The 22,745-nt window shown below is 52.8% G+C and overlaps 1 protein-coding gene across 1 annotated transcript in view; it reads right to left on the reverse strand.

The window, feature by feature from the left end:
• Nucleotides 1–21,020, reverse strand: part of UMODL1 (uromodulin like 1) — a 68,341-nt gene extending 47,321 nt beyond the window's left edge. Inside the window, exons 1-7 of the mRNA XM_037846512.1 lie at nt 20,906–21,020; nt 20,430–20,627; nt 17,493–17,735; nt 10,580–10,741; nt 9,698–9,819; nt 7,141–7,327; nt 5,141–5,281 (exon numbers count right to left, since the gene is read on the reverse strand). Coding sequence (XP_037702440.1) covers nt 5,141–5,281; nt 7,141–7,327; nt 9,698–9,819; nt 10,580–10,741; nt 17,493–17,735; nt 20,430–20,627; nt 20,906–21,020 — 1,168 coding nt within the window. The remainder of the gene's footprint in view (nt 1–5,140; nt 5,282–7,140; nt 7,328–9,697; nt 9,820–10,579; nt 10,742–17,492; nt 17,736–20,429; nt 20,628–20,905) is intronic.
• Between the last annotated feature and the right edge of the window lie 1,725 nt (nt 21,021–22,745).

The following is a 22,745-nucleotide window of genomic DNA, read 5'->3' on the forward strand; positions in this document are numbered from 1 at the left end:
CACTACCCTGCTCCAAGCTGCTTACAACTGCTCAGCTGGAATCGGGATCAGCTGCTACGTGGGGTAGAAAACCCAAAATAACAGAGGCTTAGACACCTCAGGGTTTATTCCCTCACGTAGAGGATGTGCAGTTCCCAGCTCTGGCCTGGAATCGGCTGTTGCACCCTCCCCAGACCCACCTCCACCCTTATCTTCCAGGCACCACATGTCCAAACGGCCAGTGGGGCCTTGACCATCACCTTCCTGCTCTGGCATGTTCTCGGCAGGGTCCGCACCCGTTACTGACCTCCCCGATCCCACAGGACACTTCCACGCTCTCTCGCTGGCTGGAGCTGAGTCCCGAGTCCACCCTACAGCAAGGGAGGTGGAGAAAGGCCGTCTTTTCAGCCGACACTTCTCCACACAAAACTCCGCCGAGTTCCATCCCCAAGGAAGGATAGATGGATTTGGGGTCTGCTACGACCCCTGCAATCCATTCTCCACCCAGCAGCCAGAGCAAGGCTAGACACAGGTATGTGGGAGAGCACCGTCCACGGCTTGCGGCCTCCACAGCTCCATCCTACTCCAGCAGGGTCCGTAAGCACCCGGTGTCATTGCAATGCCCACATCGCAAAAGGAGCAGCACCAGCTATTGTGAAAGGATGGAGCAGCCCTGCAGAGCTGTCTCGCCACCCCCCGCCCCCAAATAAAACCGTGGGAAACAATATGGCGGTCGCTCGAAAAGTTCCATACAGAATTGCCACATGATCTGGCATTTCCACTTCTAGGTATAGAAGAAAATGAAATCAGGGACTCAAACAGACACTCGTACGCCAATGTTCACAGCAGCATTATCACAATAGCCAAAGGCTGGAAACAGCCCCAATGGCCATCAACACATGAATGCAGAGACAAGATGCGGTAAATACAGGCAACAGAATATTCTTCAGCCATAAGAAGGAATGAAATTCTGAGACAGGCTGCACAAGGGATGAACCTTGAAAATATTATCTCAGTGAAACAGGCAAGACACATACGACAAATACTGCATGATGTCGCTTATAAGCGATGTCTAGAAATAGCAAATCTGCAGAGACAAGCAGTAGATTAGAGGTTACCAGTCGATGGGGAGAAGGGGGACAGGGGGTGTGTATTTGGTGGTTATGAAGTGTGTAAATAAAATTAATTTTTAAAAATCAACCCTGAGTTTGCTAATGCCTCTGGATCAGGGGTTTTTAACCTGGGTGGGGAACCACAGATGGAATTCAGGGTCCCCAAAATTCAGATGGAAAGACATCTGTCTACTGTCACTGATCTCCACCTGGAAAACAGCCCTTTCTGCAGGGTGAACTCAGGCTGACAACAATCATGGAACGGGTTCCTGTGCTTTTGGGACCCACAAAATCACGGAGAGCTTCAGATCACATGACAGGTGTTGCACATCTCAAAATATTTATGCTCACAATTGCCATGGTTAAATCTCACCAGTTAATAAATGAATCAAGATAGAGATTATACCTTAGTCTGGGTTCTCCCAGGTGTGGGCCCAGGGACAAGGATCTGAGTGCAGCTTCTTTACTTGGGAAATTTGGGAAGTAAGGAGGTGATACAGGGAGGGAAGGCACTCAGTAAAGTCTGGATAATGGGGTCCAACTCATCCCCTACTCCTGAAGGGTGGGGGAGCTGGGGTGTTCATACACCAACTCCAGGATCACTGGTTAAGGGCTGCTGGGGGCCCCGGGCTCTCAGCACGAGCTGCAGATCCCTGCGATGGGCAGCTGGTGGGAGCCCACTGAAAGCTCCAAGGGAGGGGAGGGACGATTGCTATGCTGCAAACTTGGGGTGGTACGTCTTGAATCACTGTGTCTCAGTAGAGTTGGTTTCCTGTCACCCTACATATTTTATGCATTTGGGATCCAGGCACAAAGAGAAGGTGCCTCTACTCCAGAGACACTGCAGTTTGCAGGAAGCCCAGCGGTTGGCCCCGGCAAAGGACAACCCAGTGTGTGACCAGCTACCCCAGACCACAGGAAACCCAACTGGTCAAAGGACCCAGATTCTTTGACAAGGAAATTACAAAAAGTAGGAAGAGAGTTGGAAAGGAAACATCTAGGTTTAAACAAACAAACAGAAAGCAACTTGAGATGTAATAACTAATTGGTCACCTAATTTAAATTTTAATTCAAACAAACTTAAGAAATTATGACAATGATGAGACAATAAAAAATTTCAACAGGATATTTGATGATTTAATGAATTGTGACTCTGGCTTTTTAGGGGTGATAATGGTGTTGTGGGTTTTTCAAGTATCTCTCATCTCTTAGAGATACATCCTGAGCTAGTGACAGAGAAAATGCCGTGGTGGCAGGGCTTAGTGTCAGATCATGTGGGACGGGTGAGAGGAGCTTGGTGGGGATGTAGAAGGAGCAAGATGGGCCTGAGGGGCCCCGAGGCAATAATTACGAGAATTCATTATACCTTTCTCTCTGTATATGTTTGTTTACAATCTTCTAAAAAAGTAAAACATGCCTTGGCCCTGCCGGTTCCCTGCCTTGTCTTTGACCCCTCTCCTCTCAGCTCTGGCCACAGGGCCTCCTGGGTCCTGGATCCCACCAAGGACGCCCCACCTCTGCAGCCAGGAGCTGCCTCTGTGTGCGTTTCCTGTTGTTGCTGTAACAAATTATACAGCAAATGTCCTGGCTTAAAACCACACAGATGCATTCTCTTACAGTTCTGGTGGGCAGAAGTCTAAAATCAAGGTGTCAGCCAGGCTGCAACCCCTCTGGAGCTCTAGGGGAGGGTCTTTTCCAGCCTCTAGAGGCTGCCCACAGCCCTTGGCTTGGAGCGCCTCCCTCCATCCTCAGAGCCAGCAGTGCAGTGTCTTCTCTCTGCTCTAACCTCTGCTTCCAGCGTCGTTGCACCTGCTCTCTCTGATTTTGCCTGCCCTGCCTCAGTTGTATAAGGACTCTTGTGATGACATTGGACCCACTCGAATAACAGAGGAGAATCCCTCCATCTCAAGGGCCTTAACCGAGTCACATCTGCAAAGCACCCTCTGTGTACCAGGTAATGTACCCAGCTTCCAGGGATTTAGACATGAACAACTTGGGGGCCACTATCAGCCCCCCGTGGGTTTACGTCTCCCCCCGACTGCCTGTCCTCTGGATGGCCCCCCTCACTCCCTCGGGTCGCTGCCCAAAGGCTGCCCTTTTGGAGGGCCCTGCCCTGACAGGTGCTGAGACAGCACCCTGCCCGGCCGCCTCCGACATCACTTCTCTTTATAGCACCTAATCATCAGCTCTGTAGTTTGCATTTGTCCACCTCTGTGTCCTCTTCCCTGAATGAGACCTCCATGGCAGCAGTGCCCTTGGACCCTGCAGAAGCCCCAGTTGGAGAGGACCTGGCATTTAGCAGCCACTCATTAAAATGGGCATTGAATGAGTGAGCAAATGAGTGAGTGATGTTAAATTGACCCTCACCACCGGCAGTCTGGAGATCAGCATCACCACCCACCTAAACTGAAGCCCCACCGTCTCCTGCTCCACCATCCCACCTGCCAGGCCAAACCCCGGCCCCACCCACCCAAGCAGCTGACAGCCCCGCAGCCTCCGACCATCACCCTTCCTGAGCCACTGAAGCAGGTGCCAAGTGACCTTCATCCCTGCTACTGGAGTCCATGGAAATGAGGGGTGGGGGTGGGAAGAGGAGTCCAAGGGTGGCTTCCCAGAATGGAGAAAGCTGTAGGAATTGGCCAGGATCTCTCCCATCAGCACACAAGTAGGATTTAGTATCCTGCATCTTGACAAAGGACACCCCCCACCAAAGTCCCCATCCCCTGCAGCTTCCACCAAGTTCCTCTGAGCCACTTTGCAGTGAAGCTTCCACTAAGGATCACCTATTGCTGAACATACTTCCTCCCACTGCTCCCCAAAAGGCCACTGCTGGCCCCCCGGCTTCTGGTGGTCACTTCCCTGCACTCCTGTCACGTGGTGTCGTGGTCTCTCTGCAGCTCTCCATGCAGTTGGCCATGCCTAACCTGCTGTGCTCCCTTCTCTCTTGACCCCGTGGGTGCTGTCCTCTGCAGCTCTTCTTCCTGCCTCACTAGTCTCCTTTGCTAGCTTCGTCTCTGGCACTGACCTTGAAATGTCAGGGTTCCTTGGCCATAACCCCAAGGCCCTCTCCCCACCTCCCAGCCATGCCCATAGTTCAAATGCCGCTTGCATGCTGATGACTCCCAGGTGTACAGGTAGACCAGACCCTGCCTCCAAGCTCCAGCATCAAATATCCAACCCAGTTGCATTTTGACGTCTCCATTCAATTTAGATCCCATCTCAATTTTAACAATTATTTGTCAAAAATAATAAAAAATAATGACAGTAGCCCCCTTGCTAATCTCATTCAACAGACCCACCATCCTGTCAGTGTTCAACCAAGACATCTGGACCTGCCTTTACCCCCATCTTCCTCTCCTGCATCTGATGAAGCAGTGGGTGCTCTGGGTTCTATCCCCAGCATTGTGTCTACCATCTTCACTGCAGTTTTCTAATTTGAAAGTATGTACTTACTTTCACCATACACTCCTTCATGGCTGAGGCCAATCGCGTTTCCCGGCACCTGGCACATACCTGGCAACCCTCCCACCTGGAACGGAGCTAGACACCTTCTCCGCTGAGTCACCCCCACATCCAGCCCAGGCTTTTGCTGTCCAGATGGACCACATGACCCCAGGGACAGTCCCAGGTTGTCTCTGTTGTCCCCATGTAAGTGTTAACCATGCCCTTTCACTATCAAGTGTCCCAGTTTAAACAATAAATGGTGCATACAGGCATCCTTACACATCATGCATGTAAATATCTGGCATATCTTTTATGAATTTCCCCAAATTAAGATTACGCTCTATTCGTGTATGTTTGGACACTGACATCTAACATCTAGGGAACAGAACTTAAGCAAAAGAACGAATGCAAGAATAACCCACTGTGAGATCCAGAACACCTAAAAGAACTGAGTGATCATTCCATCTCATGAACTAGATGAGAAGTTTCTGAGAAGCTTCCCAGTTTCTGAGAAGGAAGAAGGCTCTGTGCTCCGTGGACCACCTGGCCATGAGTGAGTTCCGGAAGCCTTCCTAATGCCATCTCGGAAGAGCCCAGGCCCTTACCTTCACACGTGCCGTTCGGGTGGGGGGGAGGCGAAGGCGTGGAGTCCGGGTGACACACGCATTGGTAGGAGCCCTCCACGTTTAGACAAAGTTCCCTTCCAGAGCAGGCATTGAGTTCATCGTGTAAGCATTCATTCACATCTATCGAAAAGGAGACTATTTCAGAAACACTCATTCCACCCTGACATTCTCATTAACTTTGGAGTGTCCTCATGGACTTGGGTCACGTGAGCTAAGGAGGTGCACAGAGCAGTGGTCCTGAGAGTGAGAATTAAGCCCTGCCTTGGAGACCCCCATATGGCCTGTGACCTGCAAGCTTCTGGCCACGTCTCACCACACCAGCTCACCTTGTGGTCACCATAAGCTCTCTGGTAGCTGCTGTTGCCTGAGCAAAACCCTGAGGGGCTGTGTTGAGTCTGAGTGCCATGAAATGATGGAGACCACATATAAACCTGGTGAATAAGCAACGTTATGAACTGAGCAATAAAAAAAAGAGCATCCCCTGCTCTTAGCAGCTGGCCCAGTCTCACAGCCAGGCCACCTTGTTCTCCTGTTAGACAAATCATCTCACAGGAAACCAATTTCAGATGAGGTCACTCTCAGGCCATGGTTGGATGAAGCCAAAGCAAGAGCACTTCAGACTTTTGTCTAAGCACAGATGAAAGCAAGGCCTCTGTGTCACCCACGAATTACCCCCAGCCTCTTTGGCCAAAAACAAGTGACTAAGACTTCTCCACCAACTACAGCTTTACCTTCTATATAGATCCTGCTCTAACCTTCCTATAGATAAGGTTGACGGAGATACGCAATCATAAGATTGTTCCCGTTTTCTGACAGCATCTAATCTAGAACAAATCCCCACTGCCTTGGACCTTCCTGCAATCACCTAATCAAAGCCAAAGTCCTGTACTAGGCTCTTTTTAATGCTCTCTTCCTGAGCAACCCAGTGGTTTCTAGCGATGTGTGTTCTCCTTGCTCTACTAGTCACACACCAAACTTGGTCAACTGCAGGTGTGTTCCTGCAATTTGGTCTTTGGCTGATGGGCATGGACAGAACAAATGACAAGATAAGCACTGACTGGCACTGGGACAACTTATCTTGGTTTTCAAGAACAGTTGTGGATTTTGAAGGAAAATAAAGGCAATGACTCAAGCTCTCACTGAGCTCAAAACCCAGTAATCTTTAGTGTCACAGAAGACGCTTCTACAAAAGCAGCCATCCTTCCTGTAGCCCAGGCGGCAGCAAAGTATGGCACACCTGCTTTTGGAAAGGAAGTATTATTGGCACCCAGCTACGCCCATTTGTTTATGTATCATCTATGGCTGCTTTTGCACTACAACAGCATGGCTGAGTAGTTGAGCCAGAGACCGTGCAGCCTCTGCAAAAGCCAAAAATATTTATTGCCTGGCCTTTTAGTGAAAGGTTGGTCAACCCCTGTCATAGATTTTAAAAAAGAAAGAAAAAGAAAGGAGCAGGAAGTTATTTCTTCTAGACCACATCTACAGGATTTAGAGTATAAATTCAGCTTTGTACAAATTCTGCTGAAAGAGCTTCTTGGTACAAAGACATCCACAAGGAGAGTGGGAAAGAGGTGAGAAGGCAAATTTAGGAACCCAGAGGACTAAAGAAACAATTATTCTTGTGTTGCTCTTGGATTTTATAGTCCGTGCCAATTTGGACAGAGATAAACCTACCTTGAAAAGTGTGAGAAAGGCATGCGGGAGTTTGGAGGAGACACAGAGTGGAATAAAGTGGGGAGGTGACATTGGAGAAAACAAGAATTCTCCTCAAATCCTTATTTCAGAACCTGGAGTTTAAACTTGGTTGAGCCTAGAGTGAGCTAAAGATGTGTCAAACCACACCAACCAATGGTTCTCCCACTCTGAGTTTAAACTCCTTTAAGACATGAAGGACATAGTCTTGGCTTTGGACCCTCCCTCCCATTTTGGCTGTTCAGCCCATTTCACAGCCTCCCCCGGAGGGCACAGGGAAGCACAACCTTGCACCTGAATGTTGATCACTTCGTACGTTCGCGTCACGATGTCGTCCAACATGGCGGAGACGTTGGCCACAGGCAGCGGCTGTGGCAGGCCCAGCAGCAGCTGCGACACCATGATGGAGGTGTCCTCGCTGGCCGAGTGCAGGTGGTGGACCGCGGAGTCCAGTGGTTGCAGGGCACTCATGACCTGGGAAACCAGAATCAGAGTGTCATTTGGTGGGAGGGCACCCCCATTTGGCAGAAAAGGAGACTGTGGTCCAGAGTAGTTAAAATTAACTGTCCAAGGTCACTCAATGGATCAGCCTCAGGCTTCAAAGTCAATGACCTTTGCACAAAGTGCTTACTAGATGAACATGATTAAAAAAAACTAATAAGGCACGTGTGAGCATACACACATGCAAACACCATTCTGCTCTACAGAAAAGAACCTCAACAATATTTTTATATCTGTAATCATTCCAATAAAAGTCCTGCAAACCAGAATCATAAAAATTTTGCAGCAGCTGTCAACCACAGGACTCTCAGCCCACTTCCCCTGCCAATACTATGTGTCTTTTGCAACTGAGTTCAAAGAAAATTAGAACTAGAATTAGAGAATTAGAGATCAAAAGCCATGGTCTTTTGTATACAGCTGCTTTTTTACCAGAGGTGGGGGGGGGGGAGGTTTAATGATTCCTTTTCTCATCTCATATGAATTCTCTTTAATTTCAGCCTATCTTGAAACTCGAATCCTTGCCAAGTCAGGCACATTGATGTGATTGCCCAAAAAGTACAGCGTCACCAAAGCAGATTTTCTCAACAAAACCTTAAGTCTCTACTGGGAACAAGAAAAGAGTTTGGGGAGATAACCACAGTCTTTCGCCTTGCAGCCTTTGGACACCTTCCCAAAAGGAGCAACAACTCATAATTTAGAGGGCAAGAAAGAGAACCAAGACCTGGCCTCTTAGGAATTCCTGATTCAGCAGCAAATGCAAGCCCAGCACCTGCCCATCAGATCCTGAGCTGGGCGGGCTCCATCCTTCAGGGAGAAAGAAATGCTACGCATATGAAAAGATGACTGGTTTCACACAACAATTACAATATTTAAAACACCATTGACCCTAACGCCTTGGAACCCACACATGTCAGGCACCATCTTACGCTCTTTACGTGTACTACCTTGTTTAAATCTCACAGCCATCCTCTCAGGTAGGATTCTGATCATTCCTATTTAAGGAGGTAGGGCAGGTGAGGGACCTGCCCAAGGCCACACAGCTGATGATTTGAACTCAAGCCATCCGAGCTCAGAGCTATGCACTTACTGGCCAATCAGGCAGTCCCCGCCCCTGAAAAGCTAAGAAGGGATAGAAATTACTTCCAGCTGGGGTGGTTAAGGAGGCTTCTGGGTGAAGTAGAGGATTTGGACCAACTCTCAAGCAGCTGTACTGGACACGGCACAGGAACAGGGGTGGCTGCGTCTGTTCTGAGCCTGCCTCAGCCAGCTGGGTCAAAAGAACAGGGAGGGACCAGAGTCCGTGTCTGACACCACCATACCCTGTCACATGTGAGACACACCCTGGGATCTGAAAATATCTGATAAACATAATGGGCAGGGCTCAGCGCAGAATGAAAATGCACAGCCCCTTGTTCTAAAATTAAGAATCTTAGGAGGCAACTGTAGAGCGTCCTTCTGAGTGCCAGGCCCTTGGGATGCCTTTGGTTGCCCACCCCTGGCACTGGCCCTGAGATCAGGCCACTGCCCAGGAAGGCCACCTCAGGGTTATGAGCCCAGCCCTGTCCACCACTGCTGCTCCCACAACAGATGGCGACACCTGGCGAGAGCCATTCAGATGGAAGATCAAGCTAAGGTGTCAAAAAGCAAAAGCTGTGTCGACCAGTGGTTCTCAGCCAGAGGCGATTTTGTCCCCCAGAGGACATTGGATGATGTCCAAGGACACTTCTGGTTGTCACCACTGGGGGACGCTACTGGAATCTAGTGGGGAGAGATGAGGGTTACTGCCAGACACTCCGCAATGCACAGGATACCCCCACAACTAAGGATTATCTGGTCCAAAATGTCAATGGTGGCATCTAAAAATTTCCATCTCAGCACTTTCCAGGATTCCAGCACTTTTTTCCAGGATCTGCTGAATTCCATAAAGCAGGGGCGAGAACTTCAGGAATTTGTGGACCAGGTTACTGAGGGTGGAGCTCATGGACCGAGTCCATCTTCCCTGGGCCACGAAGTCTTCCTTTGTTGACTGGACAGTCCACGGCATGTTGGAGGCTCTGGGTTCTCGACCAGGGTGGGGTCCCTTACAAGGCACATCCTTCAAGACTCACCCAACTAGACACTTAAACTCTTGTGCAATTTGCTGTATGTTAACTATACTCCTTGAAAGCTGTCTTTTTTTTAATTAAGAATTCAAACTTGGTTCAGTGTCAGTCATTTTCAGGCCACTCAGGGAATTTCCCCTCCCCAGACCCCTCCCCAGCCCTCGCCCCCCAGCCCCCATGTCAGCTGCAGAAGCTGCCGCAGGAAGAAACCCACCCATGCTCTCTCTCCCTTCTCACCTACCAGAGAGCCCAGAAGTCTCATGTGGTTCAGGAGACCGGGGTCCACTTGACTGAGTTCCTGAAAGCCCATTTTCACCAGGACGGTCACATTGTACCAGAAATTTGTCAGGTTCTTCTCTGGAGCTGCATGAATGCAAGGGCGCATGGGTTGCGGGTCCCAGGCCAGGGCAGGTGCCCTATTAGGGCCTCGGGGGTGAGAACAGGAAGGGGACAGAGGCCTGGCAGGCAGGAGGGAGGCTAAGGAAATCTGCCACCAGAGACAGCCTGGGAGCCGGCGGTGACAGCCTTCCCCTTGAAGAAATGCACTTGTATACATGATATGTGGTCTTAAATAACACTGAATAATTTAGATGTAGTAAGATTTAAAAGTTCAAATATATATAATATTTTAAAATAAATATTTTCTATAAATATACATCCTTTTTTTTCCCCACTGAGCCTTGACTGACCAGTTCTGCCGGGTGCAGCCCACAACCTCAAAAGAACTTTCCAGACCAGCCAGGTGTGCACAAGCGAGCCAGGGACCCACCAGATGTGTGGCCTCAGACAGACTTCCGGAGGTTTCTGGGGTCAGGGGTCTGTCACTGTCACCGCTATCTGGCAGGTGAGTTTCCAATGAGCCCCACCAGAGCCCCAGGAAAGTGTGGGAAGTTTGGCTCATTGCACTTCTCTCCCAAGACTGTCTTCCCTCAACAGGGCACCTAAGCGGCTGTGAGCCCTCTTCTCCCCCAGAAATTCCACTGGCCGGATTTCGGTAAGGAAGCTGCTAGGGAGACGACCCTGGCCCAGCGCAGAGCTAGCCCCCCTGCTCTGCGCCCTCACCCAGGTCGGCGCCCCCAAGCCCCCTGGACACCTCCTTGTGCCGCAGATGTGGGGGCCTTACCTTGGGGCTCTGGGGCCACACAGCGGGGGCCCCCTGGCGCAGGGCAGCACTTCTGAAGTCCCGGGCAGTCGGCATCCGTGGTGCACAGCTCGGTGGAAACTTCCAGCCCATCCTTCGGGCAGACCCCAGGCCTTGATGCAAACTCCCCGGACTGATTCAGGGCTGGGGGGAAATGACACGATTAGCAATGGTGACGAGACAAAACCTCTGGCCACGATGTCAGGCTCGCACCTGCGGCAGACGCTGCCTGGATTCCTGGAGGTGTGGTTTGGGCCTGCTGGGAACCCCCGGGCTGGGGCCACCTCGTCCCCGGACCCACAGGTCAGCCACCCAGGCCCTGCAGGGCCGCCCCTTGGAGGCCATTGGATTTGTCTTCCATATGGTGTAACAGGCAAAAACTGCACACCTATTTTATCTGAAAAGAGGTTACACATATGGGGGCAGATGCAGCAAAACGCAAGAGCTGGTCAATTTAGATGAAGGCTATCTATACATTGTTCTTGTTTCTGTCTTTTCCAACTTCTTTATCAATTTAAAACTTTTCAAAAGAAAAAGTTTGAGAAAAGATTTCACAGCAATAGGACAGGACAGTAACACTGAACAAGAGCTTGAGAGTAAGACTCAGACCCTGGGAGAATTTACCCTAAACGCTGGAGGGAGCATCTCTATGGAGAAGGACGTTCTCCCACAATATGCCATCTTCACACCCAGGAAGATCAAGTTGTATATATTAATTTATAGAAACCTATATGCCTTTCCCGGAAGAGGCCATTCCAGCTGAGGCCTCAGGTGCCCCCTTTTCTGTGTGGCTTAGGGGTCCCCTGGCTGCTGAATGTCCAGATGGCTCATTCACTCATTCACTCATTCATTCATTCACTAGATATTGACCGAGCACCCACTCTGAGCCAGGCGCAGTGCTAGGTGCCCGGCCCAGCGCTGGGCCACAAAGGGCGCTGATTCTGGTGGGGGGAGAAGGATGTGCACGTGGACGGGCAGAGGTCAGTGGGGCTGGCGCTGCTGAGAAGGAGGCCGGGCACAGGCTGGGAGGTCGGGAAAGGCCGTCTGGAGAGGGGAAGGGAAGTCGGGCAGCCACGCAGTGCCCAGCCCTGATGCCTCTGAACACCCTCCCACACGTGCCCTGGGGTCCTGGTGTGGGATGTGGTGGGATCAGGCCCACGGAGGGACTGGACTGGGGCCCCCCCGAGATTCGGAGTATTTGTGTGGTGATGCCAACACATTGGTGCCCTACTCGGATGCTCAGAGGGCTCTGCCCAGCTCTGTGCCCCCTCCCCGGTGGGCTGTCCCAGGCCCGGGGTGCCTGGCACTGTGCAAACTTCCTTCCCCCTTTGTGGCCAATGCCACAAGGTTGCCGCTGTGCTGGGCCCCATCCCGCCTGCTGGCTCCTGGGAGCACCTGCTGGGAGCACCACCAGGGGTCTGCTCATACCCCACTCCAGCTCCTGGTGGGGAACAGCCTGGGGAGGGAGGGGCTGCCAGTCTGAGCAGGGGGCCCTGCTCAGGGGTGTCACAACAATCCAGGCCAGAGATGGCCGGCACTGGACCGGGCTGGTGGGTGGAGGCAGCGAGAAGCATCCAACTTGTAGATGGAGGCACCCACAGGATGTGCTCGCAGATGGGATGGGGGATGTGAAAAAAAGAAGCATCGAGAAGGCCCCAGGGCTTCCAAGTGGGGAAAGGCTGCCAGGAGAGCCACCTTGGGTGGAACTGGAGTTTGGCCGCGCAGATGTCATGTCTGACATGCAGATTGGACAGCCACGAGGAGATGCACAGCGGACGGCACCGTCCACTCCCCCGGTGAGTTTGAGGGAGATCAGCCGAGGTCGCTCAACCTGGTTGTTGGGCTGCACACCTCCAGGGGGCACCATTCGCGTTGTGCTCTGTGCAGATGCCTCCCCTGGGGCCCAGCTCTGCACAGGTGACGGATCCATGCAGAAATCCAGGCGATCCACTGGGGATGCAAAGATGATCAGGAACACGCAGCCAGACATGAGATGGGACCCAGGGGGGTCACTTGGCGATCCCAGTGACCCCAGACTACCAGGGAAGCAGGTGGTGGCCAGGGTGGGCTTTGGAAGAAAAAGGCTCTTGGAAATCAAAGAGCTGGAATCGTCCGAGAATCCATGGGCTCCAAAGGGGAACCGGCTGGGAGCCAAGGGTGCTGATACTCAGGGCCGGTGAAAAGCATTAGCAAGAGGGATGACAAGAAGCTGACCCTTGAGGACAGACTCTGCTCAGGAAAACTCGGCCAGGAGTGTGTGCCTGGTGCCAGCCCCAGGGAAGACAGGGCAGCAGGACAGATGTCATGGGACATGCAAATTGGAAAGGGGAGCTGGGCTCGGAATAGGCCAGGACCTCCTTCTACCAGACACAGAAGGAAACAGAGAAGACAGGGGCCAGGGGGCAGAGGGAGGTGGAAGGAAAGAAGATGGGACACCGATTTTGGGGTCCAGGGAGGGGCCAGTGAGCTCAGCAACCTTCGTGCCCAGCCTTGCCCCAAATGACAGAGGGCCAGCCAGACTGGGTGCTATTCAAACCCCCTTTGGCTAATGCCCAGACCCGTTTAGAGCCCCGCACATCTCCAGCTGCCCACAGGACACTCGGAAATGCAGATCCAGGACCCTGCTGACTCAGGTAACCCAGACACAAGGGAAAATTGGCTGAGCCCTGTGGAAGGTCAGTGGGGGGCTGCAATCCCAAGGACCAACCCCCTGGGTCTCCCTGCTGGTCTTCACCAAAGGTTTCCACAGCCGTGAAGGAGGAGAAGGCCCTTCCTTCTGATGAGGGCACATCACCACCAAGACAGACAAGAGGAAGCCCGGGCTGCTCGTGCGCTGAAAGTCATCTTCCCCTCTTCTCACTGCTGGGGGCTGCACTGTCCTGCTCCACTTGACTCATATCATTGATGGAAAACTTCCTAAGACTGGATTTGAGGTTCTCTCTCCATGACGTCCTCCTTCCAACGTTGTCCTTGGCCCACTCTTCATCTCCTAGTCATCTGGGCTGCTAGCCCAACATCTAAAAAGGTCTTGGAGAAATCATGGGAAAGTGATGGGCTCTGGGGCATGAAAAATAGACATCCCTAATCAAGAACCTAAAGGTCATGGCTTCATGCCCCATTATAAAAAGCAATGGTTTCAAGGCTAAGGAGACGTGACGACTAAATGTCAAGTGAGATCCTGGAATGGAAGAAGGACATCAGGAAACACATATAGTGGAATCCAAATAAAGTGTGGCGTTTGATTAACAGGGATGTACGCTATCGTCTCCTGAGTGGTGACAAATGTAACTGGGAACCTCCGATGTTAGTATTAGGGGAAACGAGCTTGGGGTATCCAGAACCACCTGCATTATCTTTGCAACTTTGCTGGAAGTCTACAACTATTCTAAGTTAAAAAGTTTATTTAAACCAAAGGAAACTATAGGCTACTGCCCCCCAAAATGGCTTCCCAAACTGTCTGCCTAATAACAACCACAGTGTTTTCAAGTTAAAGTTCTTCATCTCAACTTGGGCAATTCTGGGAATCCCCCGCCACGGCTCGGGGCTGGCTCGGTTACAGAAGCCCCAAGAGAACAGCCCACGGTTCCCCCGGTAGGAAGCCAAAAGCCTGCGTGTCCTTCCCCTAACTCAACACAAACAACGAAACAGGAACTCCCATTGCCTGGCAACGGGGGCTCAGCGGTGACAGCAGAAGTTCTGTTTGAGGGACGCTATCAAAGGCTGAGGGGGTGGTGAGTAACTGGCCTGGGAGGTCCTGGAGGTCTCCCCACGGGCCCTGCTCCGTGCCTGGGTCAGTGGGGTCCCGGGTTCCCCCAAGGAGGGAGAGCCTGCCAGGAAGTGAGCCTGTGGAGAAGGGGGGCTGTGCAGGGACCGGGGGTGTCACCGTGGTGTGGGAGCATCAGCTGAGATGCTAACTTCCACTTCCAGGGACGCATCCTGAGTAAATAATCCAACTTGCACTCAGCAGAGCTGGTCCCAGAGCACGTTCGTTGCGACGTTCCTTATGATGCACGTTGCACGCTTGGTGTTAAGTGTGGGAGTTAGTTTAAGCAAGGCCGACGCGTTTGTAAGTGTCATTCCATGTGCCTCAGTCATCCTGGAGAATGTTTATCCACCTCGAAAGGTGTTCAGGATGAACTGCTGATGGAAAAAGTGTGCTGCAAAAGATCTTGAGCAGAGTAGCCGCGATGCTATAAAATGTCTGCACTGAATAAAGTCTAGAAGAAATGCTAATGGTGGTTATTCTTGGATGGCGGACTTAAGGGTAATTCCTCTTCTTTGTGCTTTTTCTGTGTTTCCAAATCTTCTGCATGGATCACATATTCATTTTTGCAATTAGGGAAAAATGCATTTAAAGAAAGTAATGTTCTACTTACTGCTGCGCTGCAAATCTGGATTTAAAAATTGAAAAAGTCATTTAGAGCGAGAGAACTATCCCGTGTGTTCACCTAATTTCTTCCTTTTTGGTAGATACCTTGTTGTTGAGGGGGGTGGAAAGGAGGCACTTGGGGGTCTCGCAGCTGCCTCGGGTACGTCTGGGCTCGGAGCACCGTGTTGCTGAGATGTGTCACACCACACTTTGGCAAGCTTGAGGCCCTGTCCCCAGAGGAGATCATCCTCTCTTCCCCCAATTTCCAGGCTGTTCCTCATGTCTCCATGGCCGGGCTTTGGCCCCCGCCTCGTTCGACGTGAATCAGAGCCCCCGTCTGAGACCATCTCGGCTCTGGGGCCCAGCAGCCACCCGTCCGAGGCGTCTCCGAATGAGCCCTAACGTCCCAGCTTTCAGCAAAGGAGCGTGGAGCAGGCTTTGGGGGTGACCCCCATCCTTTGGGGCGATTGTGAAAAAATTGGGAGTGAGGAACTCCTGCTGCTGGGCTGCTCGAAGGAGGCCGTCTGGGGACCGCTTCGTCCCCTCCTCCTTCCTTCTGGCCCCAGGGGGCTGCCTCCCGGCTGCTATTCGGGAGATCCTTCTAGAACCCCACTGCAGGACCCCTGGCTCCCAGCAATGTCTCCTGCAACAGCCCCACTCCCCGACATCCCACACCAGCTCCCGCGGCTCCCAGAGCCCCTGGGGCTCTAAGTGGAATGTTCTCGCCCTGGTGATTTAGGCTCTGAACGTTGGGGGTGGGGGTGGGCTGACGACCCCTCAGAGGTGTTTGTGGAGAGGGAGGGGGAGATGCAGATGTGGGATGAGCTCCTTTAACAGGCAGAAGCGTTTTCCTCCCAGGGCAGGAAATGCCACAGAGGGGGAAGGCTCTGCACTGACGCAGGACCCCGGGGGGGTGGGGGGAGCCACTGATTAGCATCCCTAGGGGCCCCTCCTGCCCCTGGCAGGGGAGGACGGGCGGGCCAGGCCGGGCCCACTTTCTCCCACAGGCCTCTGCCCTCGCCCTTCACAGCCAGGGGGTCCCAATAGGACCCCAGCCCAGCGCCACCTCCCAGGAAGAGAGGCTGCTCCCAGCTGGCCGCCCTGTCCGTGCAGCCCCGACAGACTGGGAGAACAAGAACGGGAAGGGAGGACCCCCCCAGGACCCCTGGGGTGGGCGGCCAGGCCACCAAGGCTGGATCTGGAGGCCCCTTCCCTGCAAGTCCCCCTTTAGGAGCCAAGGGGCATGAGGACAGGGCCTGAGCAATTGCACCTCGAGGTGAGCTAGCCCCGTCAGGGTGTACAGGTGGAGGTGGGAGTGGCGGTGTCATTTTAACACCCCAAAAGAGGAGGGCTGCATTAAACCACTCAGCCCTGCCCCGTCAGGACCCTGGCCTCAGCCTGGCCCTCTGAGCACATTCAACTGAAAAACATTGGCCATCCTTGTCCCCTGGGAAAGACGCTTTGGGGGACCCAAGGTCATGCACGAGATGACTCACCGTGCCAAGCCAACTTGGTGTTCTGGGGGGACCCTCCAACTTGCAGCCCCTGGTTTGGGGAGGGGGCCAGGAGTGGTCCATGCCCTTGCCTCGGGTCATGGGGGGCCATCTGGGGTCCCCCTCCCAGGCCCCCAGGCTGGCCTTTCCCTCACCATGGGCAGCAGCCCCCGGCCTCGGGGTGGGCCCTGTGGGAATGTAAGTGCAGCCATGTGCTCCTCACTTCCCCTCCCCAATGGGGTGGGGGCACCTTCTGACTGCGCAGGAACGCATGTGGGGTCTGCTCCTGACTCACTCACGTCCCTGTCTCATACACACAGGCGCACACACCTCCCCCTGGACGGGGTCATCTGGAAAGTTCCCTGGGTCGTGTCAGGGGACAGAGCCAGGCCTGGAACCCGGCCGGAGACCCTGACACAGCAGCCGCTTCCAAAACAACAGGGGGGCCGGAGCTCCCACGTGTTGCCTTGGGGACCTCTAGGCAGTTAAGTGTGGGGGGCCCTAGGAGGACCCCTCCCATCCCTCTCACTTATCAGGATACAATTTCGGACTTTACTGGAATAAAACATTCTGCCTCCAGCTCTTAAAGAAAAGGTTGATCATGGCCAGGGAAGAGATTGGAAGGCGGGCTCTCGAATTCTGCTGCACATTAACAACCCTCGGGAGCTTTTATGAACCAGATGACTATGCCCCAGACCCATCCCGCCCCAGCCACTGGGGGCGACCCCTGCCTCGGCATTTTCAGAGCTGCCAGCCCCGGGGGTGCTGCCAAATCTGCGAACCTCTGCCCCGATCTGCGTTCTCAGGGTGGGGTGGGGTCCCGGCTGCACAGCCTCACCTGGGAGCTTGCCGGAAAGGCAGATTCTTAGACTCCACCCCTGACCCCCTGGGGTGGGGGCCCGTGACCTGTGCTTCCACAAGACTTCCCGGGTTCTAGAAGACTCTACATCCCAGGGCTAATGGGACCATCCAGGTGACTAAGAAGTCCCGGGGGACAGCCCCACCCCTCCCAGCCCGGCCGCCCGGGACTCACGCAGGACGCAGTAGAGCCCGAGCTGCTCGAAGCCCCCGCAGCAGCGGGTCACGTTCCTGGTCTCGGGCACCTCCACTGCGCGGTACTGGGTCCTGGAGACGGTCTTGGGGCAGCGCCGCCACGGGATCCAGCCGCCGCAGGGGGCGTCGGTCGCCTGGGGTGCCTGGACGGCCACCACCCTCTGCACGTTTCGGGTCACGCGGTAGCTGCACAGCTGGTAGCTCAGCAAGGAGAGGCCGTCCTCTACGGGGGGGAGGGGGAGGGCAGGACCAGGATGCAAAGAGAGGAAAGAACCAGCAGCTGGGATCAACACAACTGGTTTCCTGCAAGTCCTCCCCGCCATGCCCAGTGCTTCCACGGAGCCGTCAGAATCCAGCCTCCGCCTCATCTGCAGGGCCTTTCCCTGAGCTCAGAAACTCGCAGGAATAAAGCATGAAGCGGGGCCTGCAGGCTGCGAAGCCCACTTTTGCAGGCTTCCTGCAGCCCAGGGTTCTGACAATACACTGAAGGAAGAGCACAGACGAGGGATCAAAAATCTGCGGCTCGTGGCCGTCTGCACCTGGATTTCTGATGCTGTATCTGTGGAATCACACAGACCTCTCAATCTCCAGGAGCCTCCAAATCGCCATCTGGGAAATGAATGTGCAGCAATTTCCTCAACAGATACATTCGGAAAGCCTAAAATGTTTCATGCAAGATCACCCTTTCTTTAAATGAGGTGGAAGATAAATAAACAAATATTTAAAGCGTCTGTGAGAAGATTTACAGACATTTCTGTGGCTGTCGGGACGATGTCAGCCTAACGGGCTTGGGCCAGAGGGAACCCGCTCCACGGGGAACCGTGACCCCCAAAGGGACTCCCACTGTGGGATCCGTGCAGCCTCTGGAACGGGGACAGCCCCCTACCCGTCTTCACGAGGGGCTGGGTACAGTCAGCGCTGGGAAGGAGGGGGGTCCTCCTTATATGGGGTGGGGGCAGAAATCCATAGAGGGCTTAAGCTGCCTTGGGGGAGGGGCTGCAGAAAGCGGCCAGAATGAACACGGTCCTCGATCTGGTGATCATGTTGGGCAGGACAACACCTGAGGACTTGGGGTGGTGAGGAAGTAGGGAGGCAGAGCTGGATTGTTTTATTTTGCATCTGAACCTGAGGGGTGCTGCCAGCACATTAATTAAGGTTAAATCTCCCTGTCTCCAGAGAGTTCCTGTGGCTTGACAAGTTTCCATCTGACCATTAGCAGAGTCCTCCTCCCCACACACATCATGCACATTCACACACACACACACATGCACACTTATGCATGCACATGCACTCATGCACACACACGTGCACACTTAGGCATGCACACAGAACACACACATGCATGCGCACAGACATGCACACATGTGCACACATACATGCAGGCACACAGACATGCACATGTGCATACACGTGCAGTTGTATGTACACACTTATGTATGCATACACAAGCACACACAACAGACTCACACACGTACACATCTGCAGAACTCTGCCTGGCATCCGTTCCATTTGTTTTCCGCATCCTACCCGAGGCCCCCTGTCATCTCCAGGCCTTTGGGTGGACCCTGCATCCAAATCCCTTCAAGAGCCATGAGAGTGGAAGTTGGGACTCCTGGGATCTGGTCCCAGAGGTGGGAAAGCTTTGGAGCGAGCATGGGCCCTGGGGCAGCCCGAGGGGCGTGCTCACCAGCTTTCCCGACAACAGCTGTGGTTCTGAGCACGTTCACTGCCCTCTCAGTGCCCCTTCCTGTAGTTTGTGTGACAATAGCTGTGTCCTGGGTGAAAGACGGGTCTGTGAAATCACACCTGAGAAGGCAGCGCCTGACACAGAGTGAGAATTCAATTCAGACCTCACGGCTCTTGGAGCTAAGAGCAAAGAGCTGTGCAGCTCTGCTGAACCAGGGATCCTCTGTTCCCCATCTCCTCTTAGGCATGAGGGGTCTTGCAACTCCCCAAAAGACCCCCTCCAGCTTCTCCATATCACAGATATGCCATGGGGCTGGGTGGTTTCCACGTTACCCATTCCAAAGGGAAAATCAAGTTCAAAAAATCACTATTAAACCAAAATCCTGCTTGTGGATGAAAAGGCTCTTCAACTAAAATCAAATAAAGTTAATTTTAGAAACAGAACGGATCTGTCTAAATTCCCTACAAAATAAGACAGATTATAAAAGGGAAACGATTAAAAGGAGATTTGCCATCTCCGTCCCCTAAAATCTGGGGTTTCAGAAACACAGCGTGGTTTGGAATGGCTGCTTGGTCAACCCTGGGCTTCTGGCGGTTGTGACAGGTGCCCTCACTGGCTCCTCAACTCCCCGTCAGCCGTTTTCATCCCCGTTTTACCCACGAGGAAACCAGGGCCTGGCAGAGCCCAAGGCTGCTCGTCCGGGGAACAGGGAAGATGGGTGTAAGAGCCCAAAGCCCTTTCCCCTTCCTCGTCCTGCCTCCCCGAGAGGAAGAGAGACTCTCCAGGAGAGGCACCAGCAGCCCGGGTCACCTGCTCCAGATTCTGCCCTGGGAGAGCAGTGGCATCTGGGCAGGGCCCCAGCGAGCTGGGTCTGTAAATTGAGGACCCTAACATCCCAGGGCTCAGGAAATCCGCCAGCCTGAGGCTCCCAGCCTGGTCCCAGCAGCGCAGCTCAGCAGCTCCGGTCCTGATTCAGACCCGCTGGCTGTGAATCTGCATTTCCGTCCAGCTACCCGGGTGGCTCCCAGGCACCCTACCCCTGGCGCAGCCTCGACCTCCCTCCGCAAGCGAACCTGGTGCCCCGTTCCACCTCGGGGCCGGCTGCCCGGGTGGTGCCCGCTCCACTCCTCTGCGGCTGCTGGGAAGCTTGGCCAGAAGGACCAAGCCCCACATCTCAGGGCAGATGGTGCTGTCCTGGGGAGCCCCCCATGCCCGGCCCAAGCCCCTTACCTGTGAAGCCGCTGGCCTGGCTGGGGTCCACTGCGCTGAGCAGAGCCAGCAGAGCCAGCCCAAGGGGCCTGAGCACCGTCCGGCCAGGGTGGCGCGGGGCTCCTGGCTCCATCGCAGCCGTCTTGGTCTCTCCCGTGCTGTGCACAGCAGGGCCTGAGCCGCAGGAGCGCAGAAAGGGCGTTTCTGATCCTCTGCAAGCTGCAGCAGCGACGGCTTCAGAGGGAGCGCCGGCCCCCGGGGGAGCAGCCCCTTGTGCTGCTCATTAAGGCCTGCCACCGCCACTGCCGATCCCCCTCGGGGCCGTCCCTCTCCCCTGTCACGGCCGACTCCCACGGCAAACAGACGGCGTCTTTCAGGAAAGGTGAGCAGCCGACGGCCGGAGCCCCACCTCGCGGGCCCCCGTCTCATTGTTACGCAGAAAGCACATTTCAGACCCAAATCTGACTCCCTCCATCAAGGACAAGGTATTCTCTTACCCGATCGCTCTGAACTGGCAAGAGAAGACAGCATCAAATCAAAGTGGTCCATCAGATTCAGAAAAGCATCCTTCAAACGACTCGGGGACACAGCCCAAGCCACAGAAGTGTCCATGCGCCTTGACGCGCCTTGACCCGTCCGTCCCCACCCGAGAACGGGTCTGAGGGCGGTGAAGCCAAGTCCATAGATATGCTCATCATTCATCGTGACTTGAAATGGTAAATTAGAGAATCAAACGACCGCAGGAGAACTTGTAAGTCAATTATCACAGAGCATCAGGGTGCAATATTCCATAGACATTCAAATGATCATTATGACAATTTAGCATGAAAAAAAATACCTAACAATGTGAAGTCAAGAAAACAACTCATACAATTTTGTCTCCATGAAGATGACATCCCTGTAAAATTGTATAAATGTGGACAAAAGTCAAAAGGGACCATAGTGTTAAAAAAAAAAAGGAAACGCTTAGAGGAGATAGGCGTGGAGGTGATTTGTTTATTTCGGTGATATCCATCATGTGCTATGTGAAATGGATCTTTTGATTTCATATCAAGTACTTTCAGAGCTTGGGATGGCTTCTTGCTACTTTGTTGGATTGCTTTCACTGAGGGGTACTGAAAATGGAAGCACCGTTTTTAACACTGGGTGAGGATGGTCTAGGAAGGGTTTATGAGAACACTTTCAAATAGGGTTAACAGAGAACCATTTGCTGTCTGGTTCAAAAGTGCAATTCCCTTGTGTTCTAAATACAGAAAAACATTCTTCCAAAGGGGAGCTTCTCTCCTAACTCCGGCATCAACATTGCCACATCTTTTATTCTCAGGAGTTTAATCTCTAAGTTGATGAGTTTCCTTGGAAGACTTCACCCTTTATGGAAAATCAAAGCTTTGTGCAGTATTAAACCCTAAGCTGTGGTTATGAGGTTTAAAAAAATTTTTTTTAATGAGAAAAGAATAAATTTTAAAGCTATTAATATAATATTTAAGGAAATAAAAATTTGATTGGCTCTAGCAGAATAAACTTAAAAGTATTATAATTTAGTCAATCTGGACCTATTACTCAATACATCATCTGTTAGAATTTTTGTTCCTATAATGTATGAAGGTGAAATCAGGAATTAATGTTACATTGTAAAGCTCAAAATTGAGAGTCTCTTTGCAGCTTGGTGTCCCCCTCAATCTCCATTTCATACAGGCACAAGAAAAAATGCCCATATGTGCTTTTTTAATTTAACCCCCAGTAAGGTATTTTCCTCCCAATATTATTCATGCATATTTTCTGCATGATGCCATAGGGTTTTTCCACATTTGCCTTTTCCGAGTAAACTCTTTGAGGAGAAAATATCCACTGCGCTTCACCCAGTGGGGAGAGAATTCTCCAGATCATCCTGTGCGCCACTCCCAGGGTGTGCCCAGCTCTGTGGGTCCCTCCAGAGAGCCCCCGAGGTCCGGTTCCTCAGGCGGGTCCTCAGGGCAGGAAATCCAGAATCCGGCCTGAAACGGTGTCCGAGACCCAAGAAACAAGGGAGACCACAGGCCGTGCAATGCTAGGTTTAGGGATGGCACACTCTCACGTACCCACACTGATGCACACTCACACATGCACACACATGCACAGTCACATGCACTCAACCCACATGCACACTTACACTCATGCTCTTCCTCACAGTCACCATCACTCACCCGTATACACACATTTCACACTCACACTCACACACATTCACACACAGGCATATTCACACATCCACACTCGTCCATACGCCCACACTCAGTCTCACATATGCACACACACACTCACACCTACTTGCACACTCACACGTGCTCACACACCCACACA

Source organism: Choloepus didactylus, chromosome 1 (assembly GCF_015220235.1).
Source record: "Choloepus didactylus isolate mChoDid1 chromosome 1, mChoDid1.pri, whole genome shotgun sequence".
Classification (NCBI taxonomy): Eukaryota; Metazoa; Chordata; class Mammalia; order Pilosa; family Megalonychidae; genus Choloepus; species Choloepus didactylus.